Source organism: Mauremys reevesii, linkage group 1 (assembly GCF_016161935.1).
Source record: "Mauremys reevesii isolate NIE-2019 linkage group 1, ASM1616193v1, whole genome shotgun sequence".
NCBI classification, from domain to species: domain Eukaryota; kingdom Metazoa; phylum Chordata; order Testudines; family Geoemydidae; genus Mauremys; species Mauremys reevesii.
Window position 1 is genome coordinate 304,059,127 of NC_052623.1, and position 12,810 is coordinate 304,071,936.

The following is a 12,810-nucleotide window of genomic DNA, read 5'->3' on the forward strand; positions in this document are numbered from 1 at the left end:
TAAAACAAACAAAAGGAAGTACTTCCTTTTCACGCAAGGCAGAACTTGTGGATCTCATTGCCAGGGGATGATGTGAAGGTCAAAACTGTAACTTGCCTCAAAAAGTTCATGGAGGATAGGTCCATCAATTGGCTTTAGCGAAGATGGTCAGGGGCATAACCTCATGCTCTGGATGTCCCTGAGCCTCTGACTGCCAGACGCTGGGAGTGGACAACAGGGGATGGATCACTCGATAATTGCCCTGTTCTGTTCATTCCCTCTGAAGCATTCAGCATTAGCCACTGTCAGAAGACAGGATATTGGGTTAGATGGACCATTGGTATGACCCAGTATGGCTGTTTTTAATGTTGAATCTGTAGACTTAAGCAAATAGTACAATATGCTGCAATTTATGAGGTGGCAACACCTTTTGGCTTGGAGGGATTTGTGACTCATTTTGCTATGGCTATATCAGGTTTGAAGATCTGATTAGGCACACTTTCCACTTCGTATGTTTGAGGCAGCTACTCAAGTACATGCTAGTTGGCCAATATGATGCCACTTTGGCAGGATATCAGGGACTGCTTTCTTGATGCTATCATTTTAAATAGCTTTAGTCACCTGGCATTCCTTCTGAGAGTCTGGGGCCTCCATTTAAAACCCATTTCCTCTTCATCTTTAATACATATTCCTTATAGTAGTACTACTTGTCAACTGTTGCAGATTCTCTGTCACTGGAAATATTTTAAATCAGATTTTTTTTCTAAAAGAGATGCTCTCATTCAAACTGAAAATAATTCAGAGTAGTCTTATGGTGGAGCTGTCAGGAATTTTTTTAGTTTTTTTTGTTTATTGGTTAGAAATTTCCAATTTGTGGAAACAAACCCTTTTCCTGTGGAAGGGGTCCAGGATGGAATTTCCAGGGAGAGAGAATATCCAATATTCAGGTAGTTAGGACACTCACCTGAAATGTGGGAGACCTGGATTCAAGTCTCTTACCTCAGTCAGGCAGAGCAGAGTGTTGAACCTGGGTATCCACCTCCCATATGACGTGGGCTCTTTGCTCTGCACTCACTCATGCACTCGCTCTCTGGTTTCTTGATTGAAAAGTTTTGGGTTCATCCCAATGTGGAATGGGAAAACTTTAGAAATCTCATATTTTTGAAGTATGGGAAACATACCTACAGCTATACCTGTGGCCTATGTTATGGAGGTCAGACTAGATGATTGCAGTGGTCCCTTCTGGCCTTTATAATCTGTGATTCTATTAATGTTTTGATACATACCTTTACAGTATGTTGTCAAATTTTATAACCCTACAGAGTAGGTGACACCTCTATGTAGTCTGTTTATACTTTGCCAGCTGGAAGGGTTTTGTACTATTGCATACATTTGTTTCATGGATTCCCGTCTTGGTTAATTCAGATTCTATTAAACTAAAAATGTTTTTGCTTGTAAAAGCATGGAAAGCAGAAGTGTTCAGTAATCTGTTATATTAAGACTTGGAATTGTGAATTTGTAAGCATGTAATCAATTTCCTTTGTTTCTAGCCCTTATGGTTGAAAAGAGAACCTTAAAAGCATGAATTTAAACATGAACTGGTGCTGTTATCTTGGCTTTACGCATACAGCCTGAAACACTAACTTTTAAGAACTGATGTTTAACTTCCATTACATTTTGAAACCTAAACCCGATTTAAACATCTATATTGTTAACGGTTTCACTGCTGATCATTTTAGCAAAAAAAGCAAATGTGCTAACCACCCCGCATGCTTGCCTGGGTGTTAGAAGTCCCAACTGTCCCTTTTCCAGCTACCAAAACCTCCTACTTTGCTATGACAACTATTAAGCAGTGCCAGTACAAAAATATGTGGCCCATTGAAAATTCAAAATTATGGCCAATGCAGAGTAAATGGAATATAGTATCATACCAACAAAAAGGATACTGTGCTTCTTATAATATTTTTCATATTACTTCATTTTTAAATTTGCCAGAAGCTGCTGCAGAATTTATTGTCCATTTTTAGTCACTATAGTGCTGCAGAAGTCAGGGAGCCTTGCAACAGAGTTGGGATCCTCCATGGCAAAGTGAAATTAGAGTCTTATTTATAAACCGTGAATTTAAGATTTTATCAGGAGTTATGCTATCATATACACTTGTTAATTAACCACCTTTCATGTGGTAATTCACAGTTGCATTGATGCCCATTTAAAAAAATGTATCTTGCAGCAGCATTGAATGTTAGCATTCTGGAGCTGCAATAAGTTTTATGCTTGAACTGGAAAATTCTGCTGTAAATTAGTCACTACAGGTGGTGAATGGTAACTTTTTTTAAATGGCATTCATTCTAACTCTTCAAATGGTAATAGTAAGACTCACTGTGGTGAAACATGGTTGCTTGTTCGTTTTTTTTAATGCGATTGCTACCAAGGAGCCTTGCCAGTATATCTCCAACATGTTAATTTTTTTAGTCTATTTCTGTTGTTTTGAAGAAACAGTATAAGTCGGACAACATGCTAGATTTAGCCCTGGTGGGGGGTCTTATACCAAAATTTCTATTGTGCTACACATCAATATCTGTTCTTCATGAAACTTAAAATACCATGTTTGCGTTCACATTACGTTTAATTAATATATTTACTAAATTTTAATGTATACTTTTTTATATTAGATCCTTCGGGAAAGAGATATGCTGTTGCATGTACACAAGAAGGAGAGGAGAAAAAACAAGCCTCTGGCACATCTGGTACTAGAGGAACAAGAAAGAAGACTGCAAATACTACTCCTAGAAGATCTGCACGGAACAGAAAAACTGAGACTATGAGTCAATCTTGCAGCTCACCAAGATCAAGTAATTCTGGATGTGATGCCCCCAATGACAATAACTCAACTGTAAATGTTTCTTCTGCAGATTCAGAAAAACCACTTTCAAAACGGAAGTCTAAAAGAGGAGTTAAACAGCAGGTACCTTTGGTTAAAAAGAAACTTAGAAGTTCTCTGCGTTCTGAAAAATCATCGAGCGATTCAGTGGAAGATGACCAAGCTGCTGAGTCTGATACACCTCCAATATTAGATAAAGACCACCTGTCAGATATTGAAAGTAGTAACTCTTGCCTTATGCATAAAAATAATGCAGAAACAGAGTCTGCTAATGGCTTGGAAAGCTGCAGTGAACATATAGAGAGTGAGGCTCTTACCAGAGACTGTGACAAAGAACAGGATACCCTAGCAAATTCAGATTCAGGTTCTTATATCCAAGAATCTCCTGTGTTAACCTTAGAGGCTCAGAAATGTGAAATAAAAGATGTTAATAAAAATGTTACAGATTTTGAAAATAAAGATGTCTGTGAAAATATTCTTGAACAAATAAAACAGCCAGTGGATAGTCACAGAGATCAATTAGTTGAGGATTCAATAACGCCTACAAAAGTAGATGAGACATTAGATAGTCCCCAAGATGAATTGCTTGAGTATCCAGAATCTGTGGCAAAAGTAGTTCAGCCTTTAGACAGCCCCAGAAATGAATTGACTGAGCATCCAGAATCCATAGAAATTGATGATTCTGAGGACAAAGATCAGGCAGCAAATTGTAACACTTCAAATATTGAGAACATAAAAACTGTTCAAGATACTGAAACAGCTGTATTAATAAATAATATTTCTCTAGACATTAACAAATTGGACCAGTCTTTAGAAGAGGAGCCCATACCTGTATGTGAAGAGGCCAGAACTACAGAGTTACTCAAGGTGAATGTTGAACAATCTAATAAACACTTTAATGAGGATAATAATGAAATGATACCGATGGAATGTGACTCATTTTGCAGTGACCAGGCTGAATCTCAAATTGAACAGTCATCACCAGTTGATAGTATAAAACAAGAGGAGGCAAACTCATTGCAGCAAGATTCCGAAAACTGTGTATCACACTCAGGTCTTTCTGACAAAAAAGATGAAGCTTCTTCTCAAGAAACAGAATGCTCAACAGAATTTAAAAAAGATAAAAAGACTCGAACTAGAAGGTCTAGATTTCACTCTCCATCAACGACTTGGTCTCCTTCTAGGAGAGAGGGTGGGAAATCTCAGTCACCATCTCCCAAAAGAGAGACTATCAGGGAGGGCAGGAGGTCTCGGTCACCCGACAGGGAAACTGCCAGGGAGGGCAGGCGATCTCCTTCTCGGTCTCCAAAAAGAGAGACTGTTAGAGGGGGCAGGAAAACACCATCTCGGTCTCCTAAAAGGGAGACTGACAGGGAAGGCAGAAGATCTCCTTCTCGGTCAAGAGTTAAAGATTCCTCTCCAAGGCAAAAATCTAGGTCTCAAAGCAAAGACAGGGATAGTGATAGAGATGGACAAAGGAGAGATCATGACAGAGAGAGAAGAAATAGGAGATGGTCAAGATCCCGGTCACGATCTAGATCAAGATCCAGATCAAGAACAAGAAGTAAGGGTCCTTCATTCATTAGGAATGACAGAGATGGTCACTCTCCTCGGTGGAAAGAGAGATGGACAAATGACAGCTGGAGAAGTCCCAGAGGAAATGATAGATACAAAAGAAGTGAACAGGAAAAACAGAATGAAAATATACAAAAAGAAAAAGACAATACAGAGAAAAGTACAGATGAGCAATGTTCTTCTGAAAAGCATAAGAATGATTGTCCAGACTGGGTAATGGAAAGGATAAATTCTGTTCCCGAAACTAGGAGCAGAGAGAGAGACAAATTTAAAGATCCACAATGGGAAGAAAATAGACACGATAATTCAGGACATTCATGGAATAAAAACTTTGGTTCAGGTTGGATTTCAAATCGCAGCAGAGGTGGCCGTGGCAGAGGTGGCCGTGGCAGAGGTGGTTTCACGTATGGAGACCAGAATGAAAACCACTGGCAAAATAGAAAACCCCTCTCAGGAAACTCAAATAGTTCTGGGAATGAGACTGCAAGGTTCCCAGAACATCAACCATACAGGCGTAAGAGTGAACAAGATTTTTCTTTTGATACGCCTGCTGATAGGTCTGGGTGGACATCTGCATCTAGTTGGGCTGTAAGAAAGACTTTACCTGCAGATGTACAGAACTATTATTCAAGAAGAGGGAGAAATTCCTCAAGTCCCCAGTCTGGATGGGTGAGGCAAGAAGATGAGACGTCTGAGCAAGGTATTCATTTTTCTCTGATTTCATAGTATTTAAATGGAGAAATTTTCCTTTTTCTCTCCTTTATTTTAAAAAAAAACCTACAAATATTATGTGAATTTGACACTATCACTTTACTGTTTTATGCAGCAAAGGCTAACTAGCAGTCGCACAGCAAACAAAATTGAAAAAGCTTACTTAAGAAGGGAGGCCGTCTTTTTTTCTTCACCCTGGTCTGTACACTACATACACTCTTGGGCTGGATGTTCAGTAACTTAAGAACTGGCCTTTGAGTCTTTGGGACTACGGTGCAACCAACCAAATATGTTCCTTAAGAAAAAGAAGAAAAAATCCATGTACATGCTTATTTTAGAGAGTTTACACACACCGTGGTATCGTTGGTACAGAGTGAACAGGAGAGAAACGTAATGAACTACTTACTACCTTTTTTAAAAGGGTGATTTCTTCAAGGAAGACTTAAGTTGCCAATGAAAACATATACAAGTTACAGATTTGATAATGTGTTAACTTGATGGCACTAACCATAATGTAGCAGTCAGCATTTTTAGAGTGAAATTGGCTTTCATGTTATAAAGTATTTATAAATCCAAAAATGTCTTATGCTCTTACTAATTAGCAGATGGCTGACCTAGAGGGAGAAAAATCTTTTATTACCCCTGTCTTGATCCTTTAGTTTTTGGCATCACAATTATAAACATAGGTTTATTATTAATTACAAGAGTAAACAGCAAAAAAAGTCCTCATTTGTACAGAAGATAATTTTTTCAGATATACACAACTGCAATAATATCAAAGGGCATTCGGAGAACTAGGAGTAAATAAAACATTTTATATAAGTGTTACTCTTCCATATTTGTTACAGTGAACATCCCCACCCAGTGGGACTGAAATATCATTTTGAGTGTTTCCTGTTAAGTTAATAAAAATATTCTGGGCTGAATAAACTTTGAAGTAGAAGGCTGAGGAGTTACTAGCTCAGGATGTGGTTAATTTTGAATTAGTGGAAAGCTCCCTCAAGTTATTAATACTCTGAAATTGTTATGAAACGTGAATTAAAAAATTAAAACTACAGAACACAAATGGGATGTTACATAAAACGTACAAAAAAAATTCCTACCTTTGCTCTCGTCCTGGTTTCTTCGCCTATTTTTTTCTTTCTCCATCTCTATTCCTAATCCCTACTTCCTACATGTCCATAAAATCCTCTTCAAAATAGCCCAATGTATTTTTGTTGTTGAAAACTGAATTTGGAGGGAGAGGATTAAATTCTTCCATTATAAATTCAGTAAGACAGAGCCATGTTGGCCTATAGAAAAGGAGGCACGTGTGGAGAGGGTGAGGTATAAGAGGAAAGGTCAAATCTTGATCTTGAATTCAGTGACACAGTTCCCACTTATTTCAATCACATAGAAAGAAAGTGAGCCAATGGATTTTTAAACAGTTCAGCAGTTTCACAGTCCCAGCTCCTTAGCTATAACTATAGCATGGTTGTGCAAATCAGACACCCAGAATTGCATACATGAGAAAATGTATGCTTATGTTTCAGTAATGACGAGTTGAATGTGTGTTGCATTCCTGCACTTTGGCTGAAAATTCTGTTTCAGTAAAATATAACACATTTTAAGCTGTGGTATAAATGAGTAGTCGGAGAATTCAAAGCAAAGGCTCTCAGAGCAACCTGAACTTTCTGACTCCTTAAACCTCTAAATTGGTGTTTCTTGGGGGTCTCTGTTCTCTTATAGAAATACGTATTTTGTACTTTAAATATTCTGGTTTTTTTTAATAGATCCAAACCTCAAAGACCAAACAAACCAACCAGGTGATGGCTCTCAGCTACCAATAAATATGATGCAGCAACAAATGAATGTAATGCCACAAGTGAATGCACAACACCAACCTATGAATATCTTCCCATATCCAGTGGGTGTTCATGCTCCTATTATGAACATCCAACACAATCCATTTAACATTCATCCTCCGCTGCCCATGCATCTCCATACAGGAGTACCTCTCATACAGGTAGCTGCTCCTACCAATGCTCAGGGATTACCACCACCTCCACCTCCTCCCCCACCATCTCAGCAAGTCAGCTACATTGCTTCACAACCAGATGGAAAACAATTGCAGGTATGTTTTTCAGAAATCACGGTCTAATCAATGTAGTCATAAAACATAGTTAAGCAGTGTTACATCGATCAAGAGTATGTATATTAAGGTACTCTAAAACTTGTCAGTTATATAACAGTTCTTCCCGCCCCTGAAAAAGGTGATAAAGACGTCTTTATGGGGAAATGGATTTGTTCTGAAACATCTTTTAAAACGTTAGCCAGAATGCACAATTTTTACTGTTTGTTTGTAGTTCAGTAGCACCCAGAGATGTCAACCAAGAATGGAATGTTGTATTGTTTCCTCATAGTTTGTACACACACAATTTGATAGTGGACAAAAGAGATTTCAATTCTAGTAGTTTTTAGAAATTGGATACTAAATTATTCTGAATATTCTTCCTATTTCAGCAGAGTGGTGGCTTTATGCTCTGGAAAAGGTTATATATTCTGTAGTATGAGGAAGCTTTTGTTGTCTCATTTAACAATCCTCTAAATCAGTGATTCCCAACCTTTTTTGGCTCCCTCTCTTGGGATGGATCAGCACAGGGTTACCCCTACAATGTCCCCTTGCACCATTTCCTTATGCCATTGCTTGTGTCTGTTTTTCTTTTCCACTTGCCTTTTTTTTTCTCCCCATGTCTTCATCCTTTTTTTCCTTCTAATCATTTTTACTTCATTTTATTTTGGCTCTTTTACCTATTGTGTATAGTCTCTGTCCCTCCCCTTTGGTGCTGCAGTCCGTACCCCATTTCTCCAGTCATCATTAGTCTCAGTTCTGCTGGAGATAGTGGGGCATCTTTGTGCCTCACCAGGTTGGTAGTTCCTATGGCGCTCCAGAGAAGTGAAGTTTGGCCTGGTGGGCTGTTGCCTTAGCCATCAGCTCTGTACATGTGAGCTTCTCCCACAGCCAGTCATTACATTAGGAGCCACACAGGAATGCTGAGGAAAGATGGGTGGCTTTCAGGAGGTTACCTAACACATTACCTGAACACACAGCAGTACATTTGCAGAATGTGGAAGCTGATCTGGGGTCCTGCACATTTTCTCATCTATGCTGATCCTCAGCCTTGGCCTGTGACCCCAAACTAATCTGGTAGCCTTCCCTCTGTATCTTAGGTTTGGAAACTGTTCTAGAAAATGTTTCTTTTCCATTGCTGTCAGTCATTAATATCCACAACCTCAACATCACAGAAACAAAGGGGAATAACCATTGGAAATATTGACTTATTTGAAATGTCACATTCATTCATATGTTTTGCAGACACAATGGTAAAATACTATTATAACTAAAATGCAGGCTGATTGTCTATTTGGTTTAGGTCTGCTATCTGAAATAATTAAAACTAGATTTTTACAATGGGAAATTGAATATTCTAATCCCGGAAGCATGAGAGAGTGGAAGTGTTTCTGTGAACCCTTCGCTAATGGAATTGTCCAGTGACTCAATAAATATGACTGTAAAGTATTTAGTAAGATGTATTGTTCAAAGTATGATACGAAACTGAGACTACTGATGTCTGCATGCTGCCCCTCTCTCATTATGGAATGGTGTCCATGCTGAGTCCTGAATCTTTTAGCACTTTGTAATATCATTGACCATGAGGCCTGGTCTACATTTAAATTAGATCAACCTCAGAGTTGTGAAAACGTTGCACCACAGTGTAGATGCGGCAAGGTTGACTGAATTCTTCAATCAACCTATCTATTGCCTTTTGGAAAAATGGATTAAATACATGGATGGAAAAACCCCTTCTGTCAATGTAGGAAATGTCTACGCTGTAGCGTAGACATGCCCTGAGTTGCCTGAAGGGTCTTTTGGGAATATAATAGATTTGCTCCTTCTTTAGAGAGGTCTTTCAGGGTAGTGTCGCATAGTTACTTGTCCTTGTGCGAGTCCTGCAACATTCCAGTTTTTCCCTTCCTATTTCAGTGTTTCTAAGAAACAACGAAGGAAGGTTAAGGATTGTTTTAACTGGATTGTTATCAGTGTAATGTTGATATCCAGCTCTATATCTCCTTTACATTTGAACTCAAATTCTAGTTTCACTACTACCCAATCTGGATAAATATAAACTGGCTGTGACTCAACCTGCATAATATAGAAGTGATGCTTCTAGGGAGAAGCATTTGGAGCAGCAGGCAAGAGGCGGCATTTGCACCTATAGGAGCTGTTGGCACTATTGTTATTCCTTGATTCCAAGGTAGCAGAAATGGTCCATTGTGCCGTTTGCTGATATCTCGGAATGTACGGGAAATGGCTTTTCCTCAGGTGTAGCCTTCTGGTCTCTTACTTCTAGTCTTGACTGAGCGCTGGCTGTGGCTTCTCTTGAAGTTCACAAGAAGCTCCACCTCTTGTGAAACACAGAAGCAAACCTTCTAAGACATATGGACAAACATTCTGACACCTGAGCTCAAGCACTTGCATAAGCTTTCCTTTTTGTGTATGCATTTCAAGGTGCTGGTGGTGATTTTTAAAGGTGTGAAGGATCTAGGAACTGATTTATCTAACAGACACACTCCTGTACACTGCCATGAGAGCTAAAAGTGTCTGGGAAGTACTTGCCTTCAGAACCTAAATCTGAACATGTCCATTTCCATTTGCAGCACCATTCTTGGGAATTCTTTCCCAGTAGGTAGAAGTCCACCTCAGCCAGGGTCCATCAACTTTAATAACATGATGCAAGGTGCATTTATTTTGTTCAGGCTTTCATTAACTGTTTTTGTTCTTGTGTGTGTTAATCTTTATATAAAAGTGGCTGGCTGCTATAGCAACAGCTGATGTAGAAATTAGCTGCTAACCCAAGTACCTGTGGTATTCGTGCATTTACTACACTTGCTGAGAGTTCTAGAAAGTAACAGTTATTGAATATCTGAAGAATAATGTATTAACTGCCGGTAACTTTTTAAAACAGGGTATTCCTAGTGCTCCTCATGTAAGTAATAACATGAGTGCACCACTCTTGCCTGCTCCAACAGCAGTCCTGGGAAATGTGGGAACAGTTCAGGGACCAAGTTCTGGTAATGCAACATCATCAAGTCACATCAAAACCTCTAATGCTGCTGTAAAATTTGCAGAAGGCAAAGTAAGTGTTACGGTGGAAGCCAGCGCAGATAGCTCGAAGAAAGACCAGGCAAGTTCAGAGTTGAGAGCAATATATATAATTCTGCAGTGTTAAAATTAGAGAGCAAATGTGTCAATCTCCTTTTTTATGTATGGGATACTTATTGCTGTCATCCTTAAACTTCCATGGAAACTGTGTAACTACAAAAAACAAACAAATTAACTTAATTTTTTATCTAACAAAATATTAATACTTTTAGAGCTGCACTTCTGTAAATACTTAAAAATATTTTAAAGTGTAATTAATTAGTGGGGCCACATTCTGCTCCAGATAAGTATGTGTGGTTCTCATTGACATCTGTGGAAGTTGGTTGTGTGTTCAAATATTAAGGCAGAATGTTGACCCTGTTTCTGACAGCCTTAATTTAAGAGAAACTTTCAGTCTGTAAAGCCTTTCTTACTTTGATTTTCGAATTAACTTTAAATAATCTTTTCATGTTTAAAAAAAAATTGCACACATACTTACCTAAAAATCTGGTATTTTTCTTTTGACAGAAATTGTTAATTCAGGAAAAAGCAGCACAAGAGGTAAAACTGGCTATTAAACCTTTCTACCAGAATAAAGATATTACCAAGGAGGAATATAAAGAAATTGTGCGGAAAGCAGTAGATAAAGTAAGTTGTATTCGGGAATGACTTTTTAATAGTCTAAAAATATACGTACATTAATATTTTAATTGCTCCACCCCATCCCCAGCAATATTGGAAAAAAGGTAATGAGTTGAGGGTGCTCAGCACCTTGCAACCACAGGTACATTTGTTCATTCCATAGACAAAAAATAACAGTGGGGAGTAGGTAGATCTTGCCTTATTAAATTAATAAAACAGCCTTCCTGATTTCTTTTGTTTTGCCCATCTTAGTGAAATTAAGCATTATTTATCTGTGAGTAACTCTTTACGGACAGCTGTGAAGAATTGACAAGGGTGTGTGTGTGATATATATATTTCCTGTTGTAGGTTTGTCATAGCAAGAGTGGAGAAGTCAATTCTGCAAAAGTGGCGAATCTAGTGAAAGCATATGTAGACAAATACAAACATTCACGGAAGAAAAATCCAGAGGAAGCAGTCTCTGCTGAAAGAAAGAGAGAGTAAAATGAAAAAGAACTGAAAACATGATCAAGATAAATCTGCAAAGTGCAATTTCAACATGAACCATTAACTGAAAATTATTCATGATTGATTGGAATCTGGTTTTGATAAAATTATTTTTCAATGTAGTATATGTTTTGTTCTAAATAAATATAGATCTAACTGCAACTTCTTTATCCCTTTTCAAAAAAGATGCTTAAAAGAAAGTAAAAGGTGTAAAGGAGGGTGCATTTTTATTAGGAATGTACGATTGTGTGGATACTAGCAGATGTACAGCATTTTGACTTGAATAATGAAGTGCGTAAAATTAGAAACTTCTAAGTACATTGGTTTTGGAACAGGTATGTACAGTACATGTAATCAGTCAGGTTAAAGATATTAAAGTAAGATTTTTCTCTTTGATTTTTCCCCTAATTATAATAAAGATAATGTATTCCCCTGACAAATATTTCTAGTGTTAACTGGACAGAGTGATTGCAGGGGTCAGTGTGTGTATATAAAAAAAAAAAAAAGCACATGGCTATGTCTGAACAGAAGAACTGTTTAGATACAAAAAAAAAAATTAATCAAACAGTAAGATTCAGTGTCCAGTATCATGGGCACTGTACATCTATTGTAACACCAAATAAAGGTTATGCTGCTTGTTTTTGTTTTGTGACTTTTGTTTTAAGATGTTGGGACAAATCTGCTTAATTCTTAATGGAAATTAATTGAAGGCTTCAGTTCCAAGAGGTATGGTTCAGGCAACCACAGTACGTATCTAATTCTTCCCTTATCTGGTAAAAGGACCTAGGAAATTATCACTGTGTAAGGCTGGATATGCAGGAATATAAGCACTGGCGTCAACTATAGTGAACAAGAAGGACTTCTTTATTAAGTCTTACATGGGTCTCTAATGACCAGAGGTTGTCAGTTGTGCCAATTTTAGTTATGTGAGGTATTTTATTAACATGAATTATAGTTTGCAAGGGAATACAGCATAGATCACCGAACTTGTCGCTAAAACGGCACAAAGTTATCTTAGGTAACATATGAAATATGTAGTCACATATGGTAGCTTTCATATTTCCCAAAACACTTTGCAATAAAGAGTTAGGTATAGATAGTCCCATTCTAAAGGCAAATATGGAAGCCATTAAGTGTGTTACAGTTGCAGTGTTGAGTAGAACCTGCTTTACACTGAGAGGGTATGGTTGCCAGGACCTTGAGATTTTTACCAGCTCTTTATGGAAAAAGCACCCATTCAGCTCCTTTTAACTTTCATTGGGACAGGGACTAGGAGTGCGGTAGATGGGACCTTGCTTTCCTTCTCCTTTTGAACTGAGAGTCCCTCAGTACTGCACTCTGGTGATACTGTTGT

General features: G+C 38.0%; 1 protein-coding gene across 2 annotated transcripts in view; it reads left to right on the plus strand.

The window, feature by feature from the left end:
• The window catches only part of SCAF11 (SR-related CTD associated factor 11), a 64,929-nt gene extending 52,651 nt beyond the window's left edge, over window positions 1-12,278 (plus strand). The window contains exons 12-16 of one of the 2 annotated variants that reach the window (XM_039504892.1): window positions 2,652-5,135; window positions 6,919-7,259; window positions 10,153-10,371; window positions 10,857-10,976; window positions 11,319-12,278. In XM_039504892.1, coding sequence (XP_039360826.1) covers window positions 2,652-5,135; window positions 6,919-7,259; window positions 10,153-10,371; window positions 10,857-10,976; window positions 11,319-11,453 — 3,299 coding nt within the window. In that variant the 3' untranslated portion in view covers window positions 11,454-12,278. The remainder of the gene's footprint in view (window positions 1-2,651; window positions 5,136-6,918; window positions 7,260-10,152; window positions 10,372-10,856; window positions 10,977-11,318) is intronic. The other variant, XM_039504900.1, reaches the window with a different exon arrangement.
• The last annotated feature ends 532 nt before the right edge of the window (window positions 12,279-12,810 follow it).